The 24,331-nt window shown below is 39.9% G+C and overlaps 1 protein-coding gene across 2 annotated transcripts in view; it reads left to right on the top strand.

Moving 5' to 3' along the window:
• Positions 1–24,331, top strand: part of LOC131055574 (uncharacterized) — a 119,564-nt gene that overhangs the window by 46,035 nt on the left and 49,198 nt on the right. For both annotated transcript variants that reach the window (XM_057990040.2, XM_057990041.2), the window contains exons 5-8: positions 16,784–16,873; positions 17,095–17,316; positions 17,460–17,552; positions 20,596–20,737. In XM_057990040.2, the coding sequence (XP_057846023.1) occupies positions 16,784–16,873; positions 17,095–17,316; positions 17,460–17,552; positions 20,596–20,737 (547 nt within the window). The remainder of the gene's footprint in view (positions 1–16,783; positions 16,874–17,094; positions 17,317–17,459; positions 17,553–20,595; positions 20,738–24,331) is intronic.

The following is a 24,331-nucleotide window of genomic DNA, read 5'->3' as shown; positions in this document are numbered from 1 at the left end:
CTCAACCTAATAATCACCAATACTTTGGATATGGTTGAAAGTTGAAATGGGGTTTGATTTCCAATACTGTTGGACAAGTTAGCTATTTATCTTTGCATTCTAACAACGTAATGTCCCCATTTTATGCCATATTGTTTCGTGAGTGTTGGCCAAATTTTGGATTTTTCCGTAAGTTTCCACATGAGTTGGGAGACTTAGAATGTTTTTCGAGAGCTCAGTTTCGGGTTTTCTTGGCATCCAACAATGATTTGGAGTTTAGTTGGCTTTCTGGTTTGCAGTGACACTTGTTGTAGCATTTTGGGCCTTCTGGGTTGTTCTCCACAGTTGCTAGAGGATGCTGCTATTTTTAGTAAGTGCCTGTTTTGGCACCCAGCATCATTCTTCGATGTCAGTTCGAAACTGGCATGTTCAGTTTCTTTTTTTGATGCCTTGATGGTTCTTTCCACAAAGTGGTCTGGATTATTAAATTATTACACTAAAGTTATGAAGTTGATATTAAAATGGTCTGGATTATTAAATTATTACACTAAATTTATAAAGTTAATATTAAAATATTTACTTTAGTGTTTTAATTTAATAAAGTTATGTTTTGTCCCCCTCAAGTGGATGTCGAGTGGAAAGGGGGACTTAGACATAAAGTTATTTTAAAAATTGCGAAGGCATTCGAGGGAAAATGATTTATTATGAATTTCAAATTGCCCTAATTTCCCTCCGACTAAATATAAAGGGTTTTTGGCTCTAATTTTCATTATTCTCACTTGCACACATGACAAGATGCTCTTGTAATGAACAGGGAAGTTCTTCCGATGTTTGATTGAAGATGAAAACTCTCATCAAAGCACTAGTTTTGGTGGTGAAAGAGCTTCCCTATCCAGTTTGGTGGTGTATTTTGCATTGGAATGAAGTGCCTATAGATTGTTTTATGATTGCAGATGATATTGTACCGAAATGGCATCATTCGGAGAAGAAATGATTTTTTTGGGACAAATCAGCCCTTCTGGGTTTTAGCGCTGCTTGCACAGAGTGACTGAAATTTTTAATACCATTTATTTGCGAGTCTTTGACTTAGTTTGGAGGCTTATTAAGGCTGTTGGGATAGTTTGGAGCAAATTTGCATTGTTGGAAGGATAAACTATGCCTGAAAGTGGTTGTAGTTGAGAGTTTCTTCCTTCTTGATTGGGTTTCAGCAGTCTATTATTAGTCCAGACATGCTCAGATCTACTGTACAGTCATTTAACAGATTTTTCCTTGGTTGCATTTACTGTGAATTGTCATTGAATTGTTACGAAATCTTTGGAGGCATCCATAACACATTTGGGCCGTAGTCAGAGACATTTTACATGCTGTCCAGACCTGATTTCAGGGTAATCTCAGTCCTGCTACCCCCTGTTTTTAGACTTCCAGTCCATGCTCACTCAGTTCTATCAATATGACTTCAGGTACTTTCATTTGGTATCAAATTAAATGATTCTATCATGTGCTGGTGTCCATTTGGGCTGTTTGTTATTCAATTAGTTTGTTAACAGCATTAAATGAATATTCCTTCATGTCTCTGTTTATGAAACAATAGTGAGTTCCAATATTGCAAGTTTATTTGTTGGCTTTATTTGCAATTTTTTTTTTCAAAAACATTGAGAGTGGTTATTACAAACAAGCCTAAGATCTCCTAGTTCAGTGTCTATTTCACTTTGTTTCCTATCTGGTCAATGGGAGTGACCGGTTGGAGTAGTGATTTTAATGGAGCTTACCTGAAGATGCTCATCAGCCTTTACCATGATGAATAAATTATTATGGATTGCCCTTTTACTCAAATTCTACAGACATCATTAAAATATGAATTCCCCTGCTGTAGACTCTCCTCAATCTTTCACATGTTTAAAAACTCATAAAACCCACTTATAAAACTGGACTTTTAACAGACACAAAACCATATTATGCTTGATGTTAACCCCAAACAAACTAAATGTATGAATTTAGGAATCATATGGGTGAGAGAAAATAGAATGATTTAATCAATGAATGGAAACATATGTGGAACTCCCATTCTTGCTCTTCTAATTGTTTGCCTCTATGTTACCCCATGTTTCAGGGATGGGGATGGGAGAGAGCCATTTTTTAGGGGACTTTAGGGGATGGCTATTAAGAAAGGGAAAATTTAAAAAATATAGAAAATTTTAAATATTCATATGATAGCATTGATAAGGCAATCAGCATAGACATCATAGAACCTTAAAACATAACATTGGAGTTCATTTGATATGTTCATTTCATAGAGCAACAAACAAATGAAGTTTTAACAAAATTTAATTGCATCAGTTTACAAAACACACATTGTATAAAAATTTCATCAAAATGCTCAACGGCAGTAAGTTTCAACTACAAAAATGACAAATTTGAAATATATAGAAATATTAGCATGCAGCTGTCCATAATAAGCCTCTCCTAATACCGCATCAAAATTGGAGTCTGAGTCACTGCCACTATGAGAGGCTGTCTCATCCAGCTGTGCTCTTCTTCCTTCAGCTGTTCACAATTTGCATATTGACACAAATGTGGTTTTTTGTTTTTGTTTTAAATGTTTTATTGTTGCTTTAGTTTTAGGGATTTTGCAATGGGGTGTGGGCGCCCTTATGGGCCCCATTTGCCCCTTTATTTTTTATTATTGTGAGTTTTTTTTCCTAAAGCAACTTAAAGTTGCCTGTGTTGTAGGGGATGGCTAGCCATCCCCAGCCGTTTCCACCTTTTTTGCCTGCATACTGGAAACATTTCTGAATTTTTTCTCATTTTTGGGGACGGCAGGGGATGTTTCCGAAGTGTCCCCGCGACCCCCAGACGTTTCCAGCCGTGGATGACCCAATTTTGGCTGGGTATGCATCCTTGGGTAGCATAGGCCTGCTTTACTCTCTGCTCAAAAAGTTTCAGGGATTTAAATGACAACTTTTTATGCAAGCATGGATTTAAGAAGTCATTTGGGTGAGAGAAAATAGAATGATATAATAAATGAATGGAAACATCAGTGGAACTCCCATTTTGCTAATTGTTTTACATTTCCTTAATCTCTGATCAAAAAATTTCAGGGATTAAAATGACACAGTTTTCCATGCAAAGATGAATATGAAGCATTTCAAACATACCCACCTCGTTCATTTCTGAACCTTGTACACTTGTGTTTACATCCTCATCATGAACAAAAGCATATGAAGGCATTTCCACATCTTATGCACCATCATTATTTAGTAGAGGGGTGAGATCAGGGAGGATGGGATGAGATATAAAGTAAAGAACTATCCCTGAAGTCTTATATTTACCTCCCAATGTTAGTGAATATTCTGAATACTATTCCCTTGCTTCATGTGTGTTGAAAACTAACTTCAACTAGGCTCTTAAGAAAGTTAACAATGTTCTGGTATCTGAAGAATGACCTCTTGACAAGTCACACTCTCCCTTCTCTAGCCAGATTAATTATAATCTGGTCTTGCGAACAATGCTGAGAGGCTTGGTAATATCAATAATGATGGTCTTGTCATTGCTGTTATTGATGGTGGTCTAGACGTTATCAAGGTTTCTTGGAAGGCTTTTGAGTGTCTTGTGCTGTATATAAAGTACACGCTGGTTTGCAAAAAACAGGGGTAAACATTTTAGAATGATAGATGGTAAAGTGAGGTTAGCAATGTCAGGCAGAAACAGTAAGTGCCATTAGCCAGAAGGAGAATTACTGTTTGTCAGGCAATGAAGATGAATATAATTTATTGAGTGTTGCATAGGAAGGATATTTGCTAGGTGGAGGAATGGGAAAACTGTTTTCCTATTCCTGAACAGAGTTTTCCCTATTCCTGAACAGAAAGGTGTTTGCTGGAAGATGGAAAACTCAAATTCTTAGTGGTTGATAATGACAGTGAATGTCTGTTGTTTGTGAGAGAGCAAAAGCATCTGTTGGTTATATTTTTGGTGCATATGGATTAAAATTGGTCAAATAAAGCTTTCTCTTTATTTCTCTAGCCTAAAAACTCTTAGGGGGCAGCTAGTGGATTGCTTGGTGGATACTGGTGCTACTTACAACTTCCTTAGTGAGCAGACTGTAAAGAAATTTGGATTACAGGATGAGAAATTTTCAGGATTCATAGTGACAGCTGACAGCTGCTAGTGGTAATACCTTGAGTTGCACTATGAGAGTTTCTCAACTTAGCCTTCAGTTGGGAACTTATCTCTTGATTGATGATTTCTATGTGATACCGATAGAGCAATATGATGTGGTTCTTGGTATGCAATGGCTACAATCTATTGGTAGGTACACATTTGATTATTATAAGATGTAGTTAGAGTTCTCAGTGGATGGGAAGGAAGTGGTGTTGAGAGCTTCAACAGAAGGAAAGCCTAAAAGAATGACAACATGCTGGTTGGAAGCTAATATCGGTGCATCTTGTAGTAAATCAGATTTTGTGCACTTTGGAACTGCTGATATAGAGCAATCCCAGAGGTTGAATGAGGATTGGTTGGCAAGAGCATGACATGCCAAATTGATAGCCCAACAAGCTAAGAAGCGTCTCCTTCATATTCATGACATTTGCCACATAGATGATAAGGAGAAATTGGAATTGTATTATTCTGATTTTTCAGTTGGTGTTGGTCAGTTTCCATCTAGTGTTGATGAAATTGAATATGAGATTAAAGAATGGACAGCAAAGAGTAAGTTTGTTTGTACCGGCTTTGAGGACACAAGTTCTAATCTTCAGATTTATAACAGCAGTGAATTATTGTTCCTTCATCATGGCATTAATGCATATAATCACGGGGCATTGAGCCATAGAAATTCTGCAGTGTTGAATACACGTGACATGTGCTTTGACTCTTCCTATGATGGCATATATATTTCACCTTTGAGCTTGCTACTGGTTACTCTTAGTGTGGTAGCGTTATCCTTGCTGTGTGAAGGGTTATTTGACATCATGCTCTCCTACTTCAAGTACTGTAGCGGATTTCTCATCTTGGTATGGGATCCGGGAATTGATTTGCTTGGGAAATTTTATCAGAGTGGAGCAGCGTGTTGCTTGATATTGCTTGAGGGCAAGCAATCCCAGGAAGGGAGGACTCTAATGTCCCCACTTCATGAGTGTCTTTCCACGTTGGTGAGTTTTCGGCTCTCAAAAGCTATGGGATGTTTCTTTTGCATGAGTACGGCCCCAATTCCTTCCCCTGATGCATCACATTGCAGTTCAAAAGGAATAGAGAAATCGGGAATGGCCAACACTGGGCAAGAGCTCATGGTTATCTTAAGTTGTTCAAATGCCCATTGGGCTTGGTCATTCCATGCGAAAGCCCCTTTCTTAGTTAGGTCGGTGAGGGGTGCTGCAATCTTGGAAAACCCTTTTACAAAGCGTCTATAGTAGCTGCATAGCCCCACAAATCCCCTTCATTGGGTTAAGGTTCTAGGGGTGGGCCATTCCTTGATGGCTTTGATCTTTTTTTCGTCCACACTTACTCCTGCCTCACTAATTTTGTGTCACAGGTAGATGATTTCTTTCATCCCAAATTCACACTTGGAGGCTTTAGCGTACAATGATTTTGACTCAAGAATATTCAATACCTCTTCAACGTGCATGAGATGCTCTTCCCATGTTTTGCTGTAAATGAGTATATCATCAAAGAATATTAGAAGAGACTTCCTCAATTGTTGTCTGAATGTATGATTCATGCATGACTGAAAAGTGGCTGGGGCGTTAGTGAGACCAAATGGCATAACTAGGAACTCAAAATGTCCATAGTGACATCTGAATGCTGTTTTGGGAATATCCTCTTCCCTCATTCTGATTTGATGATATCCTGACCTTGGATCGATTTTAGAGAAGTATTTTGCTCCATGGAGTACATCCATTAGTTCATCGATCCTCGAGATTGGGTATTTGTTTTTTATAGTCTTTTTATTCAAGGCTCGGTAATCTATGCACATTCTCAGAGTCTCGTCTTTCTTTTTGACAATACTATTGATGAGGCGAAAGGGCTGTTGCTGGGTTGGATGTGTCCCATTTCTAATAACTCTTTTATGGTTTTTTCAATCTCCTCTTTGAACTTTGTTTACCTCACTGGGTAAACAGGAAGAATACAGAAATCGAACAGTAACGCACAATGCAAATACAAAAGAAGTACCAGAATAATCTTGCCATTAATGTCAAAGGATGTTCATATTATATCCGTCGTCAACATTACATGTCCTCCAACACCCGGAGGTGGTACAATATATGACAGCCGAAGGGGTGCGACACAACCGTCGCGACTCCAACTACCTACCCGTCGGCTAACTAACTGACCGCCGTAACACATTATTACCAACGACAACATAAACATAATATACCAACATAACATAATGATTATTCCGGGCAACATCATCCCCCCCAAGAAAAGAAGTCGACTCCGACGACTTAATACAAATTAGAGATGAACGGCAAGAACTACTGACGCTAGTCGGGCCCAAATCTTATACACTTGCTGCATCCTCGCCTGAAAACCTTTTCTGCTACCAGCCGATGCTCAAGTGCGGATTTCACCAATATTGCTTCCTTTGCCATCACAGGCCTCCTGTGCCTAACCCAAACTTGTCTACAAAACACGTTTTTCAGTCTCAGCTTCCACCAACTGCTACTCAATTGATATTGTCTCCCTAGCCAATTTGTCCTCGATAGCCACCCGTGTTGCTCTCCCGACATCCAACTCCTGGGTACGCTGAACTAAGTCTCACGCGACTAGTGCCTCCAACCTGGTGGTCAGCTCCTCCCAAGCCCTCTGTGCATCCACCACGGCAACCTCACGTCTAGCCGAGACATCCTCCGAGTTCCTCAAAGCGTACCAGTCATGCCTGGAGGTGGCCACAATCCGTTGGCACAAATGCTAGGAGCCAACTCAAATCCTCCATCACACTCCCCAAAGGCTAAAAACTGAACTGAATAACTCCCTGGTGTCATACAACTGCGCGGACTTGCAATGCCTTCCCTCAAACTCTGTTTGTTCCCAACCTCCAAATCCATCTCCCTCTACGGCTTATGGCTTCCCCACCAATGCTTAGCTACAGGCTTCTTTCTCACAATACGGACAACCACAACACTTCCCGTGGTCTTCTGTAGCTCAAATAAACTGGGGGTCTGGGGGCAGCGCCCCTCGCGGGGTCGAGGGGCAGCGCCCCTCGCGGGGTTCATCAATTTACAACCTTCAGAACCCCACGAAAGTCCATGGCGCGCATCATTTCTGTGATATTTTATGATGTCAAAACCCTTCTTCTACACTCCAATATTTTCAGTGTCCAGGCTCCAGATGTCATCGAATCATTTTTCAATCCGTCGTCGTTTTTTTTTTAGGCATTGTAATGTCCTGCCATACCACCTCCAATCGTGTGGCTGCTTGGTCTACCTGTGGCGATCGTTTTGCCCTTACGTGGCTGTGTGGAATTGTGCGAAATCCCGCTCTCCCTAAGCGGCGGATCAATCTGTAAGAACCCTCGACCCCATCCATCCGCTTCACTCCCTGCGGTAGCTCGTGCGGTAGCTCTTTGTTTCCTTCGTGTGGCTTTATTTTCACGGCTTCTTCCACCGCACGGTGGCTACCTTCTTTCCCTTCGACTGCTTTTGTTTTCCCTTCGGTGGTGCAGGGTTCTTTTTTCTTTGGCTGCGTGTCCTGTTTTTCCCTTTGGTGCGTTTTATCTCCTTCGGCATGTGCGGTGATTGTCTTTCCCTTCGGTTCACGCGGCTTTATGTTCACGCGGCTTCCACCGCACGATGGGTTCCACCTTCGGTGGTGCCACCGCACGGTGGCTTCCACCTTCGGTGGTGCCACCTTCGGTGGTGTCCACCGTTGGTGGTGCCACCGCACGGTGGTATCCACTACGTGGCCACCGTACGGTGGTCTTTTTTTCCTTCGTTTTTTTTTTTTGACCATACGGTCGCTGTCGTACGACTGTGCGATTTTTTCCAAAATTTTTTATTTTTTTTATTTTTTTCAAGTTGTCTAGAGAGTCTTCGGCTCGAGTCCCCTGTCTCTGGGATTGCTCTTCATCCTTCTCGGTTTTCCTCGCCCAAAAGTCTCCTGCTTTTGTCCCGTGCCTCTCGAGTCGCTTGCCCGGCCTCTCAGGTCCACTTCCATCCTCTCGAGTCCCCCTCCGGACTCCCGGGTGTCCTTCCGGCCTCTCGGGTCCCCTATGCGCCTCTCATGGTAGGGTTTCAATTTGTACCCGTTGGTGGCCAATCTATTTTCAATGGCCATCGGAAGACCTGGAACCACAAATTCTACAGGGACCACGACCTCCTTCCCGTACATAAGAAGAAGAAGGATAATAAAGATTTTGAAGACTGCGGTCTTCCATACAGGGTTCCAATATTCTCTATATTCCGGCAGGTGCACCTCTGTTGGTTGCTCTGGTTTCTCTACTTCGAGCCTGTAGCTTTGGAACATTTTGTAATCCTCCATTTGCCAGTGGAAGAGCCCGTTAGTCGAGCATACCTCATCTTTAGAACATCCCTCCAATTCTAGCACCCCTTCACTATTCGGCTCCATCGCGTTCTTGGCCTTACTTTCATCGGGACCCCCTTCCCCTTTATTAGAGTCCTCCGAGTCGGAAGAGGCGAGCTCTTCGCTGACATTTTGGGTGTGTAGGTCAATGGTATATTTTCGCCCTCCCTTCTCCATGGAAAGTGTATTTTTCTTCCAGTTGTGGTTTACCCTTGCGTTGATCAACCACACTCTCCCCAGGATGGCGTCATAGCCTTTCTTCTTCGAGGGAATGACCACGAAATCTAACAAGAATGGTTGTGTACCAATTGTCACTTGCTGGGCCATCAACAGGCCGAGTGGCTTAATGCCGTGTTGGTCCGCTCCCACCAGGTTGAATGTGGGTGGCCATAGGGTGGGCTTCCCCAGCCGCTTCCATGTTTCTTCTGGTAGTACATTCACCCCAGATCCACCGTCCACAATGGTGTCCTTCAGAATAGTCCCACGGATACCCATTTCTACCACAGCTGGGTGTCTACCACTGCTCAAGGCTAGTAACATCGGGTCAGTTGAAGGGCTGACGAAAACCTCCACCTGTGGTGTACTCTTCGTAGCGGTGGCGGGAACCCCTACCTGTGGTGCACTCGACGATGCGGTGGCGGGAACCCCTACCTGTGGTGCACTCGACGCTACGGTGCTTTGCACATTGGTGAGGATGGCAGTCCTCAATTGTGGCATAGAGTCTAGAAGGTCTTTTACCTTTATCGGCACCTCCATCTGCAAGATTTGCCCAATGATGTTATTTTTCGCTTCCGTACGGGATGATGTACTCGCCACCTCGTTGTCCCATCGTTCGGTCGTCATCTCATGTTCAATATTGGCCTTTGCCTCCCGTAATCTCTCCTTCTCTGTACGGGGGTCAGGATAAGTGGTTTTTTTCGTCTGGGCGCGGGTGATCGCCAGTACTTCTTTCTCACGAGTCTTCTCAGCCTTCTCAATGTTGAGGAGATTAACCCCTACCTGCGGGCGATTTGCGTCCTCATGGTCGCCTGGCCCACACCAACGGCAGAGGTGCTGAGGGGTGGCTTCCTTCGTGCAATCACGGGCGAAGTGCCCCCACTGATTACAGGCCCTACATTGGATAATTGGCCGGCCCTTGGCGTCATACTGGATACGGCTTCCGTTATTGGTATTGTTGCTATTCCTTCCGCCGCCGCGTCTATTGTCACGGTATCCTCCAGATGATGCATTATTGTTTGCCTCCGATGTGGATGGCTGCTCCTGCGCAAAGAGCACTTGCTGGTTACGTGCCTTCAGATTGTATGGACATTCCTTCGTAGAATGCCCCATAATCTGGCAGATGTCGCAGAATGCCTTCTTGGGACAGGCACCTTTCATGTGGCCGCTCTCCTTACACTCCGTGCACCATAGTTCATCGTCCTTACTTGTAGTCCCCTTCATTGTCTTAAATTCTTTTAACATCCTTTCCATATCTTTTTGAAGGGCTGTGACTTTCTTCCTCGGCTTCTCGTCACTACTACTCTCTTCTTCCGATGTGTCATCATCTTCAGATGATGATGAAGATCTATTCTTCTTCTTTTTGGCCGTCTTATTTTCACTTTCCAGGTCCATGGCCCGGTTGTATGCGTCGTCGTAGGATGTTGGAGGCACAATTTTCATCTTCCGTCGTAGCTTAGGGTTCAAACCCTCGACAAACCACCTCTTCTTCAAGCCATCGGCCGGTTGGCTTTCCATTTTCCCGACTAACTCTTTTAGTCGGCGCTCGTACGCCCGTACGATCTCCTTCTTTCCTTGCTTTGTTCCGTAGATTTCAGAAACTATCTCGTTATCATCCCGGAGAAGCTAGAATTCCTTCTCGAATGCCTTCTTCAATTCATCCCACGTAGTTACACTGGTTTTATCCAAGTCTGCATACCAGTCAATAGCCACTCCTCTCAGTGTGGCGGGGAACTGCTTCATCCATTCATCCTGGTCAGTCACCCGTTGGCTGTCCAGATGGTTTCGCATGTACGGCAATGCCGTGCGGGATCATCTTTGCTATCCCCGTTGAATTTGGGTAACTTCTGTTTGGTCGCCATTGATGGAAATCGTCTACTTGGAGGTGGTTGTGGCTGTGTCTGGCCTCCGGTGCTGCTCCCTTCGATGCCGCTGATGCCTCCTGTGGTGGTGACCAAAGGTACGGTGTTCTGCCTTATACCTACCGTGCGGTTACTTCCTCCGATGCCGCTGATGTCTCCTGTGGTGGTGACCGAAGGTACGGTGTTCTGCCTTATACCTACCGTGCAGTTAACTTCCCCTTCGTCGTGACCCGTGCCAGGCTCCCTTCGGTGATCCTCCCTTTGTGGCGCTTCGTCGTCACCCGTGCTCGGCTCCCTTCGGTGATCCTCCCTTTGTGGCGTGAGAGATAAGTTTTTGAACCGATCTCGAGTCTCTTCAACTAGTTCTCTCCGTAACCTAGTTTCCTCCAGAAACTCTTCAAGGCTTCTCGCTCTACCGTAGTCTGGCGACGCGTAGAAATTCCCCTCGGCTTCTGCACCTTCCGTGACACCTCCTTGGTTCCCTTCGGGCAACCCTTCGGCAGGTCGTCCTTCGGCAAGTTGCCTCAGCCTCCGTCTACGTTCTACACGTTGTTCCAGAATCAAAGCCTTCTGCGCAGCCTCCCACTCGTCGGTTTCTAATTTCTTATTTCTGTCTTTATTCAGTAAATTGGGCATTAATTGTGATACAATTTCATGTTTCTCAACACATAAATCAAAACACAACACGTCTTTATTAATTCATTCTTTTGTATACAATCAACATAATTCTTCTGCTTCTAACAGTGTTCTTTATTTCTCTCCTTTCACAATTTAAGGATTATTTGTCCTTCGTCGGTCTTCCCTACGTCCGTCATCCTGGCGCTCATGAAATTCTCGTAAAATTTGCTGTCATCGGTTCTCCGGGTTTACTTCACCAACGGGTAGGCCCATTGTGTCTGTGCGCCATCCGTGTCTTCTGTTCCTGAGTTCGTCTAGGCAACGGCGCCAAATGTTTACCTCACTGGGTAAACAGGAAGAATACAGAAATCGAACAGTAACGCACAATGCAAATACAAAAGAAGTACCAGAATAATCTTGCCATTAATGTCAAAGGATGTTCATATTATATCCGTCGTCAACATTACATGTCCTCCAACACCCGGAGGTGGTACAATATATGACAGCCGAAGGGGTGCGACACAACCGTCGCGACTCCAACTACCTACCCCGTCGGCTAACTAACTGACCGCCGTAACACATTATTACCAACGACAACATAAACATAATATACCAACATAACATAATGATTATTCCGGGCAACAAACTTGTGGGGGTGGCGGTAAGGAGTGGTAATGACAGGTTTTGCTCCTTCCTCTAATTCAATGGAGTGCTCAAATCCCCTTTTTGGGGGTAAACCCGGGGGAATGTCCTCGAAGACCTTTTTGTGCCTTCTCAAGATAGGTTGTATATCACTCTGAATGATCTAGCCTTCAGTTGGAGATTTATCCAAGACCAAGCATCGTGCGACCCACTCTCCTTGATCGTGTCTAAGAATTTTCTCCATTTTGTTGCATGATACTATTTTTGGAGAGCCGTCGGGAATTCCCCTCAATATTATTTCTCTCCCTTCATGTTAGAAGCATATCTCCCTATTTGGACTATCCATGGTGAATCGTCCCAACGAGTTAATCCATGGCATCCCCAAAATGATATCATTCTCTAGGTTTACCACAAAGAAGTTTCTTGTAATGGTATGTCCTCCTAGGGTGACTTCCAATTGGGGTATAACTTTAGTGCACTTGTCTATGACTCCATTGCCCATGATCACTTCAAATCCTCCAAATTCTTGGGTTTTTAGTCTTCTCTTTGCTACTAAATGTTTGCTAATGAAATCATGTGAAGCTCCGGTGTCCACTAATGCGATTACTTTTTGTCCCCTGATAATCCCTTTGAGTTTGAAACATCTATTCTCACTTCCTTGAGTGTTGACTGCCTTGGTACTGGGTATATTGTTCTCAAACCTGGTTCTTTTATAGGGTCTTTCTTCATCCTATATTTCCTCGGTGTTATTCAACTGTCCTCTTTTACAATCATGGCCTCTCACCCATGGGGTCTTGCATTTGAAACATAACCCTTTCTCCCTGAGTTCATCTCTTTCCTTGCATTGGTGATTAAAACTCTAGGGTTTTTGCACAAGTGACAAGGCTTTTCCCGGGGGTCCCTCTGGGGTCCCTCATTGCTATGCGGAGTTTTGGTTGAGATATTCTTGGGGGCACTAAATTCGACCATCCTAGTTTTCTTAATGGCTTCTCCGAAGTTTTGTGGTTCCAGGGGTTTAACAAAATTCTTAATGGGGTCCCTCAGGCCTTCTAAGAACATGTAGGTAAGTCTTTTCTGGGATAGGTCGGGGACCATTACTGACAAGTTTTGGAATTGATCTATATAATCTTCAATGGTCCTTGCTTGCTTAAGGTGTGTTAGCTCTTGGAAGTACCATTCGGAGTCTTTCTGGTCGAATCGGCTGATGAGCCTTTGGGTAAACTCATTGTAGGTGGAGACATTTTTATGTCCTAGGGTGATGAGACCGTTATGCCACCAATTATGGGCAGTTTTGGTTAAATGTAGTATGGCAAATTTTATAGCATCTCCTTCGGTCATGGGACTGTATGAAAGGTAGGTATCTAGTTTTTGTACCCAAGCTTGGGCAACATCCTTCCCTGACCCATCAAAACAAGGTAGGGACATTTTGTTGACTTTAGCTCTGAGGTCTTTACCCATAGGTTTCCTTTTCCTACTCTCATTAATCTTGGACTCACAGAAGTCCTTGAAGGACACCACCCTCTGAACTTCTGGTTCCAATCTAGCATAAATTTGGGCGATTTCTTCCATCCCAAGTGTGGCTGGTTCCTCCTCCTCCCTCACATGTTCTTCCCTAGGGAGAAATTCAGGAATTGTCTGCCTAGAACTTGAAGGTGATCGTTCATTGTTTGCGTGATTAGAGTGTGTTTCTCTTCTAGGGTTTGTCATATCTCTATTGTTGCTGTTGGTACTTTGGAGGATTAACTGGCTCATTCTTTCAAACTTCTCATTGGTTTGTTCCATGAAAGTCTGGAACTGTTTGGCCAATTGATCAGCCATTGCTTTTGCTCGTTTCTTCTTCTGATAGGTGATCATAAACTAAGAACCTTTCCCACAGGATGGCAAGATTATGTTCTGATACCACTGTAATGTCCCTGCTAATTAGAGATCTCAAGCTTGCAAAACAGATTGTTAGAATACAACATTTACATATATACATATAACTAAGCTAGTTTGCAATTTAACTTAAAAACACTTAGTTACATAATCACAATTCTCATCTAATAAAAAGGATACGAATGCCATACGAAAGTATGTCCTTAGGCGGCATGAAGCTCGCCATCTTGGAACCCCTTGGTTCCAAGCCCTTTAGGAAGTCGAAGTTGAGTTCGAATCTTGTCTTGGGTGTAACCTCTTATACCCAAGCCCTTCAAGGAAGACCCTTGTCTATTCCTTGCCTTGGTGATGCCTTCATCATCCAAGTCCTCAGAGGGGACCAGCCAGATCTGTCTCTTCTTGGTTGAGTTTAATCAACCAAGCCATACATATGCATATCGATTTTCAGTATATATTGCCCTAGGGGCTATCATAACCCCTCCTTAGACTAAGGGAGTTTCCTCCCTACAGCCTCCATCATGTGAATACATTTACATTATATTTTTGCTTCCTTATTACTATTTCCATATAACCTTATGTACATAGCCCTGAATTCACATGTATTATATACTTATAAAATGTTCATTACCATTACCCATATGTATTTCTTGACATGCATTTCTACTATCCTGATTTGTATTCGTTATTTATGTATGTTAACATTCCTTAACATTTAAGCACCCTTCCTTACATATGCCTACAATAAGTTCCTATTTAACTCTACTAAATTATTCCTATATTCATCCCTATACATACTACATGTCATTGCCTATTTGACTACATTTATATCTGTTTATACATTAAACCTTCCCTATATCCCTTGATATATTTTTACCATCATTGCCTATTTATACCTTATATTCATTAATATGCATGTGTTGATCTATTCCTATATTCCTTAGTTACATGTTAATTATTATTATCTATTTTAATATATGCCGCAGACCTCTTACCTGTCTGACCGCAGCGTCTCCTTTTTCCTTCACCTCGTATCTCCTCTGCGCCTTCCTTTATGCCCCTTGGAACCTTGCATTTGCTGGTTAAATACCGGTGGAGTAGACGTGTCCCTCCATGGGCACCCTCCTGTGGGAACAGTGGTGACGGCTCGCAGCCTAAGCTGTGGCTACCGTCACACCATTTCCCTTCCAAAGGAAGGGGTGTGGCGGTAGACGCAGCCTGGGCTGCGTTTCCCGTCCCATCGCTTCCCGCGCCGGGGGGGGGGGGCGTGGCCTTACTAAAATAGCACTTTATTAAAAAGAATGATCTCTATTTAATAATCATTCTATCTATTAAGTGAATTAATCTCATTAATATTAATAATCACTTAATTTATTAAATGAGTTAATTCCTATTTAAAATATTTAATAATTACTTAATTTATTAAATGCCTTAATCCTATATTTAATAATCACCTTGATTAATATTAAATATCAATATACTTTTTAACCTATTAATTATATTAAATTAATTGCATATCAATGTTAACATTATTACCTTATTTAATAATTGATTTTGTCTTTATTTTTTAAAAAGAAACCTTACATCATGTGATGCGGTGGGAATATCATAGGGGAATTCACCTGACACCCATCTCCATTGGTGAATTCTAGTGTTTGGGGATGATTTTCTTGCCATAGGGAATCATACACTTAGTCATTTTTATGACTTTGGTAAGTTAATAAAGTAACTTTATAATTTAAAGTTATAAAACTTTATATTACTCCCTTGGCACACTTTCCTAAGTGAATTATATTTTAAAAAGTGGTCCCATTCAATGATAAGCTGACCCCGCAAGTTGAGCAAACCATTATGAAGCCCAAAGATTCCATTTGGAATCTTCTAAGATGCCATGTAGGGTTTGATCTAGGCTTATAAGGCTTGTACGTGCCAATTGGGGAGGTATGCTTTTGGAAAATTATTGAATCTTTTACCATGCAGCAGTCTGCCATTGCAGGAACAGCTTGAGGAAACCTGATTGGAGACAAAACCTTTGATTTGGGCCTGGTTGGACGATACCCCAGCCATTCACACTACATCAGCACTCAGAATTCACCTCATATTTGGCCATTTGGGGTCACAAATCAGAGGTTATTGATTGTAACAGGAATTATAGGGTGAGAACCACAGATCATAGCAGATTGGAGGGTCTCTACAGCAAAATAAGTGCATTTATGACAACCGTACTACTCCAGGTAGCTGGCCGTACCATTTTGGGCAGGCTGGGGTTCCAAATAAAATAATTGGAGGGTTTGGAGAATTAGAATTGCTCGTGATTTCATTGCTGGGGTCTAAATAAGAGATCACAATAGGTTTGGAGGGAAGAAAATATCAGATCTGAGCAGAAGCAGCAAATCACTGGGGAAAAAGGTCACAATTTGGGAATCTTGCCTCGCAACATTTTTCTTAGCTGACTTGCTATTTCTTCTCATATTTTGTTTTGCTAATTCATTATTAGTCAAATATAGCTCATTGGAGCTGTTGTAGTGCTTTGAAAGCTTCCGTTTCAGTAGTTAATGCATTTTGGGTCAATAAATGGATCTTATCCAGGCAGGCGTTGGACTCCTGGTAAGACAATTGGGCTTAATATCTCTAATTTGGTAAATTATTCTGATTTCTTTAAAAGCTGCAATAAAAATCAGATACTTGAATTTAGTTCAGTTGATATTCTTTATGTTTGGCATCTATTTTCCTATAAGCATTGTCTATCATTCTCGCATAAAACATCAAAACTTCAAAATTTCAAAACCTCATCAAATTCTAAAGTAAACAATTTGCCGGTCAAAGAATTTGAATTTGTAAACAAACAGCAGATTGGATCAGATTTCTAGTCAGGGATCTTTCAAAAACTATATGTATTTGATAATTTGTATTAATATGTCTGTGTTGTTAGTATTAAAAATTCTAAATTTCAAACAATGACCATGCAAACTTTTCTTTCAAAAACATTTTTGCATTATCTCTATCCTAGGTGACTTACAGTTTGCTTTTTGAAAAATATATGACAATGTCACGGACAATAATTTCTTGTGGATATGCAGTTTGAATATAGGGTGAATATGTTCCGCTATGAGGATAATATTTTGCCAAAGCTTGAAGCTCGACGACGTGCTCGAAAGCACTGGGATAAAGTATGGATAATTTTCTTTGTTATGCTTGTTCTTCATTTCTGTTGAACATGTTTGGAGCTACTGCGCCTAACTGAAGATGGTTGCAGGTGTTGTGTTCCTTTTTTCTATATGTTAGAAAAGTTTTGTACATGAGGCTTTAACATTATATTTACTATTCGCAGAAAGAAAAGATTCTTATCTTATGTGGATTATCTGATTGCTAAATTTCTTTCAATTTGAAGCTGAGAAAGTATGTTATGTATACATGGGGTCGCAACATTTCAGATACATCGCCTCCAGGGACAAATAGATCAAAATTGGTTGAAAGGAAAATCAAAGGTATTCATAGGCCACTTGAAGTTGGTGAAAGATCCACTTCTACGGATATTAGAGCCAAAAATCGCCAAATTGGAGGTCTAGAGTCTAAGGATATTGAAAGGCATACAATGTGGCAGCAACTAAAGGTACCATATTATTATAGAAGATTCCCTTTCTAAAATTTGTCTGACATGCTTTAAGGAATAAGCTTTTTGAAAAAAATAAAAAATTCTATAGTAGACTTTTCAGTTTCTGACAACTGCTAATACAAATTTTTTGATTTTCCTAGAACCACCTATGTGGAGGTAGTGGGATGGATCTCAATAAAGGAAATGTGCGAGATATTGAAGGACAATTGGAAGGGCCATTAAGCATTGAAACAGTAAGTTGAATCATATAAAAGATATTTAGTTTCTTATTATGTTCTTGATTATATACAGTTTGTCTAGTCGCATGCACTAGTATTGCTTTTTGCATGGCAAAACAAAGTTTTTTATACTCGAATTTTGACAAATTGGTATATTTTATGAACATAAAATTGATATAGTATTTTTGAAAAGCATATACCACATGGCATAATTCAACAGTTACACTTCTGTCTGTGTTTTTCTAGCTGGGTGTTTTTCGTCTATCAAATGAACTAACTGGGAGGCTATTCTGTCTCATTGCAGTATGAGAAATAAAATCTGCTAATCCACATTTTTTTTGCCTGTTTCATTTACATCAAAGGTCATTTTAAAGACAGTGATTAAATTGCCAATTCTTCATGTTTTTACTGATGCCCGCCACATATAAATATGAGAGAAAATGTCATTTGGGAATTTGATAATATAACAAAAAAATCAAATGTATCATGTGATGAAGGCAGGGGATTTTCTTCTGATTTGATATTAACCCTCTGATCTTTGGCCTTGAGGTATTTTCTCTAATAATGTTTTTTAAATGTTTTGTATAAATTCAAATGTTTACCTATGATATATCCAGAAAAATGTCATGTTTAATGTGATAACATCTTATCTCTTCGCCCCAGACATTTTTCCTTAAGTCTTGCATTTAGAGCACGTATAGGAGAGAATTACGAATGATACACCTCTACTATGCACATTTTATAATCTTATAAGTTTGCAAAAGCAGGGCAGAGAAAAATGGGCAGAATTGGCAGATTGTATTTAAGTACTTATGTACATTATGCAAGTCTTCAGGGAGGCCCTTAGGTTGCTCCCTATTATATTACCTTTAAAGGATTTTGGGAATAGCACTTGCATGAAGGTTTTGGAGCTCTCACCTTTCTTAGCACGTGCTCTCTTTTTAATAAATTCATGCCAAACTTGCTCAAGTATTTTTGTCTATATAGTTATTAGAACTTTAATTGTAAGCTAATGACCACTGATATTTTATTTGGGTTTTGTGTTAAGTCATCACTTATTATAAGTTTTATTATAATATAATTGTGTTGGTAAAAATTGATTTGTGAACCAGCATGGATAATTTCTAGGTCAGCTCATAAATAAAGAATCCTTACTCTGAGTGTTGGTCCAATTCCATTGACAAATAAAACAAGTAAAACAACACAAAATGCCTGATGGAAATATTTCACTTACTATGCAGTCCTTCTCATGAACAAAAAACATGCTGTTAACATTCCATACTATTGTCAACCTCTTTGCCATGGTACTGCTGTGCTATACAATGCTCAATAGAAGTTAATTGAATGCTTCTTCCACCTTGAGTGGAATTACTTGTATTCTTGTTGTTTATTAATTTATGTTCTTGCAAAATTTGAAAACAAATAAAAGGACAAGATCATAAATGACAGAGAACACAAGGTTTAGGCTGGAAAAACCTGAATAGGGAGAAAATTACAACAATTGGAAGATTAGCTTCCTCAAATCCACTATAAGTATGCAATTATGGGTTTGTTGCTTTAATGAGGCCTTTATGGATCCCAATTACAGTCATTAACATTTTTACCCCAGAATAACCTCTGCAATATGGTGGAGAAGTGTTCATCTCAACATCAAAACTCCAATTAGCACTTTTCAAATTCGACTAGCTGGCCCAAACTCCCCAAAATGCTCATCTTCCACTCAAATGGCTATGTATGTAAAAGGCCAAAGACATTTCCTATGCCTACTTTGAAAACAACATGCCCTTTAAAGCATGTCCCATGCTCGAATGAGAAGCCCAAATGATGAGAAATGGACTAAAAATGCTTTCTTACTGCTGCCTCTTCTTTTATGTTCAAACTGGACAGAATTGCCAGTTTTCTACAGCCAGCAATTAAAAAACTGCTGGCGATTAGGAAACCAGCCGTTTTCAATAATTGGAAAATAGGAAACTACCAGTTGACAGAAATGAAATAACCACTTAAGTGCTAGATTTGCCCTTCATCTTCTAGAGGCCATGGCTTTTGCATATGGAATCAAATCAAGTTGCTGTTTTTTTTGATAATTTTTTGGAAGGAATTTGAATATGTAAGAATATTCAACATTTGGATAGGTTTTTCTAATCTGTTCCCCCCCCCTCAGAATCGGACATGAAAGTTTCCTCTCATCCAGCTCAAGTAACTATACCGAAATGGAAAGTGATGTGGCCGACCCCTCCAAACAGTCACTGAACTTGAACAACTGTGATTGATGATGAACCAGACCCTTTTTCAGATCAAGGATCTTAAGAAACTATACAGCCCTGATCAATACAAATTTGTGAACTTGTTTAGTACATGATGAATTGCCCTATAAATGTCTAGGTTATGTTAATTATAGTTTTGACGGTTCAACTGGGTTGTGTTTATACAGTTTGCTTCTTTGGAAATTTCCCCATTCCTTTGTGTAAGCACTATAAATGTCATATCTCATGCTTGTTTCGTAAGATATAAATTATCCAGTAATGTTTGATTTTTGTGATCTTGAAGATGAAAGTATTTTTGTGAATGGATTGATCCTGATTCATGCATATGATATTTTTGGAATTCTACAAGATAAAATATGTAAACAATGTAAAATTAACTTTATAGGCTATGATGCTTCCTAAATCATCTATGCTTTATAATGCACCTTGCTAGTTGATGGGTCTCCTTTTGTGGTTTGCACAGGCAAATTTCATGCTTGTATATATTCTTAATGTTATAAATCCATAAAATATTCTACTGGGTTTTCTTATTTTTTAGATATTACACTAATTACTTGAAAGTGTTTGCTTGAGCAAATTGCTTTTGAGTCTTTGACACAATATGTTGACTACTTTTATCTTTTAGGGGTTTTTTTTTTGCTATTATCATATTCTGGAGTGACTGTCACGGATCAAACTAGAACTTATTCTCTTGAGAAAATTGCATTTACCACTGCGTGTTGCCTTTCTTTATCTCTACAGGAAATCTTTTCTCTGTTAATAATATTTTGAAGTGATTGTATTCTTATTGAAAGGCTTCAGAACAAGAATGCGGGTCCGTTGAAATAACTGGTTCAAGACAAAGAAATGAGACATCTGCCATAACCAGGAAATCTGGAAGTCTGGGTAGAAATCCTCCTTGGTTATCCAATAAAGAATTCCTACCAGTTGTTCCAGGTAATGAAGCAACTTGCAACAAAATTTATACAAGCTCAAAATAGTATAATTCATTTTTTTGGATATTCAAAATTGACATTGCAGATTCTTCCTTTTGAGATTTTTCATGTCTAAAAATTGTGAATTATATTTTGAAACTAAAAATGAAAATGTAAACACCTGATATATGGTATAGAAATTTCATCACTTATTCACCAACACAAATATTTACACTTCCAATTAATCACTTGATATGTTTGCTATTCTCTTTTAGATGTGTTTAGAAAGCATCCCATTGTGCTTTAGAAATGAGTTGGTAAAATGTTAAGAACTAAAGTAGAGAGGTGTACGCATGAGGAAATAAGGAAGGATTGTAAGAACATACATGAAGCAGAGAAAAACATAGATTATTTATTGTAGAGAAACCCAGTGTAGGGAAAACCCCAAAAGAGTAAGGCCTTGCCTTCATTTGCTACTATCTCTTTTGCAATTTACAAACTTTGCCTTCTTCAGATCTTCAAGTATGCCAATTGCCATTACTAGTAAATCTACAATACTTTAGGGAGGAATTTATACCAATATATCAAGTAAATCTTAGATAAAAAAATCGCAACATCCAAAGAACTGGGAGATATACCGGAGGTCTAAAAACTCTTACATAAACCCAACTCTACTACCTATGATTGACGAAATCCTCTGCACAAATGATTATTACATTATTCGCTCCTTGCCCATGATCTACAATGAGATCTTACATATGCCGGTGAAACCCTTACCGGACCTATAAAGTAGGCTTACTAGAACATAAGGTATCATCCAATCATCAAGTCAATACCAACTGACTGAAACTCTACACCACTTATGCAATTCATCAAAGATCTTCAATAAAGCTCTGCCGGTGAAACCCTTACCGGACCTATAAAGTAGGCTTACTAGAACATAAGATATCATCCAATCATCAAGTCAATACCAACTGACTGAAACATACTTTAGAAGCATATGAACCATCCATACAAACTTATTCCATCATCCAAATCATACTGGTGACAATCTACTTATAATCTTCCCAATCCCATCCTTCTACCGGAAGCCGATAAACAACCATAACAGCTAGTGTTGATATCAATGACAAAACATCAATGTAACATATAATCAATTCCATCATATGGGCAACAGTTGCTATTGTCAAATTTTAGGTTATAAACAAAGAAATTTTTTGAACTTAGAAAAATACCTTTTAGTCTCCAACCGGATCATGCAAGAAACCTTTGCCGAATCTCTTCAAAGCTCAGGGTTCACTGCACAATCTTCTTCGCCAATCTCTCTTGCTCTTTCGCTTGGACAGTCAACCAAGAAGAACTAGACAGTCAACCAAGAAGAACTAACTAAATGAAAATCAAATACTCTGGGGAGGAATTTATACCAATATATCAAGTAAATCTTAGATAAAAAAATCGCAACATCCAAAGAACTGGGAGATATATTATTTGCAACCATTAATCTTTATGATTATTTATCTTGGACAAAACTACCATACCCTCTGCTTGTAGGCAGAGCCACCACTTGTGGGCAAAACTGCCATTGGTTGGTAGAACTGCCACTTGTAGGCAAAACCACCTTTGCATGGGAAAAGTTGCTATGTAACAAGTTTAACTATTATGATACAAATGAAATCACCATCCTATCGCATATGATGTTTTTTCAATTGACAAACTATCCTAATTCTGTTGTTTTCTTGGATACTGTAACTATAATTCAAAACAAAGTGTTTGGATCACAGAAGAACTGTCTTCGACCTCTGCAGAGCCATGTGCAACTTTTATACTTCATAATTGACTGAAATTTATTAAATAGGAATGTATGCTGTGCTTAAAGTGGGAAATTTAGTTGGTTTGAGTAGTAAATGAGAGGAATATTTTAGTTAGGTTAGTTTGCTAACCATTTTGTTCCAATTTGACAACTCACCAATCAGGAGGCTTTTAGTTTCCAAGTGATCAGGAAAAAATCCTCCACCTTCTCCTTTGAATGCCCCTTAGTCTCTATTTGGCAATTTTATTCCCAAAATTATATGCAAATTTCCTAGCCCCCTTCCCCTTGGCGTTCTCAACTTTTTCTGCAAAACATCCTTGTTCGACATGCTTAATTGTTAGGAGCAAAGGTTTCAGTAGAAGGAAACAAAAGCCCTCTTTTCTCGTTTCATTGCAAGTCTCAAAGGGACATAAGTTCACAATAATGATTGAATATTACTTTATCTATGCAAGTAGGTCTAATCTGAAAGCATTAGTACTCACTTCAAGAATCTCAAATGGACAATATCTAAGTCATGTTATCATCTTTGCTTTGCCTCGAGTTGTTTTCTCAAGTACAACAATACCTTTTCTCAGCATTGTATTGATAGCATGAAGGAATCATGACAGAGAGGAGGCATCAAAGGAAAGGCGCTACAAGGCAAGTGTAGAGATCAACATAAAGGAAAGAACATATGACTATCTTGAATTTCCTTTGGGAATCCAAGAAAACTTGTCAGGATAAGGAGGCAATCCAAGGAGGAGATTCAAGACGGAGAGCGATGCAAAAACAAGTTCAAGACATCGGAAGTTTCCATGCAAGAGAAAGAGAATGATGAAGGAGATAGTTCTCGAAGAGTTAATCAAAGCTAGAAGACCTAATCACCAAAGATGATGCAATTTGGGAATATCTCCCACCATCATCACCTCAGACGCTTGGAATTGTTGTGTATCAAGAGATATTGCCCTATCACAAACACTTGTGAGGAGGTACAAGAGGAGGAAGTTGAGGTGGTGCCTAGTTATGGCCAACCCAATCACATCATTCCGAGTCAGGGCGTCTAGATTAAATGCACTTGACTCATCCAACAAGAAGGGTAACAACCACACGTGGAGGCACAAAGTTCGATGTACCTAACCTCATTAGTCAAGGAAGAATGTGTCCAATTCATTGTAATTTTGTCATTGGTGAAGCATTAAATGCTATGTAATGGGTGTAACAAACCCTAATTAGGGTTTCTATCTTTTGATGGCCATTGCTTTGGATTTGATCCTAGTGATTCAATTGTATTGAGAGCACTATATAAGGCTCCACTTCCTCATTTGCAAAGGTTAATAGTTCAGGAGCAGACAATAGTTAGATAGTAGGTAGAGTAGAGTAGGAGAAAAGGAGATTGTTGCCAAGAATTTGTTGCAAGAAGCATATTATTTTCATTGAAGATATGGTGAATTTCATGTGTTGATTCAACATTTGCATGGTCTCTAATTCTCATTTATTTTCATGTTTTGATTAGACGGATGGAAACTATTATGGATGATTAATGGTGAAATTCGCATGTTCATTTTAGTATTTTGCTGATTCCAAATACTTTGCATGGTCAATTGAACTCTTTATACAAGCTCAACTTCGATTGCTACTTACCCATTGATATATGCATCACATTGATGGTGTCTATATTGTTGTTGGTGATTTGATCATCATACGTTTAACTTAGAAGATCACACTAACTTTGTGGAGTTGTTCTTTGCATAGCAAAACAAAGTCTAGTAGAGTTTCACTAAATCATTCATAGTCTCTTACATTCCTAGGATTAGACTAGCTTTCTAA

Source organism: Cryptomeria japonica, chromosome 10 (assembly GCF_030272615.1).
Source record: "Cryptomeria japonica chromosome 10, Sugi_1.0, whole genome shotgun sequence".
Taxonomy (NCBI): Eukaryota; Viridiplantae; Streptophyta; class Pinopsida; order Cupressales; family Cupressaceae; genus Cryptomeria; species Cryptomeria japonica.
Note: the sequence above shows the minus strand (reverse complement) of the source record. Positions and strands in the feature narration are given on the sequence as shown.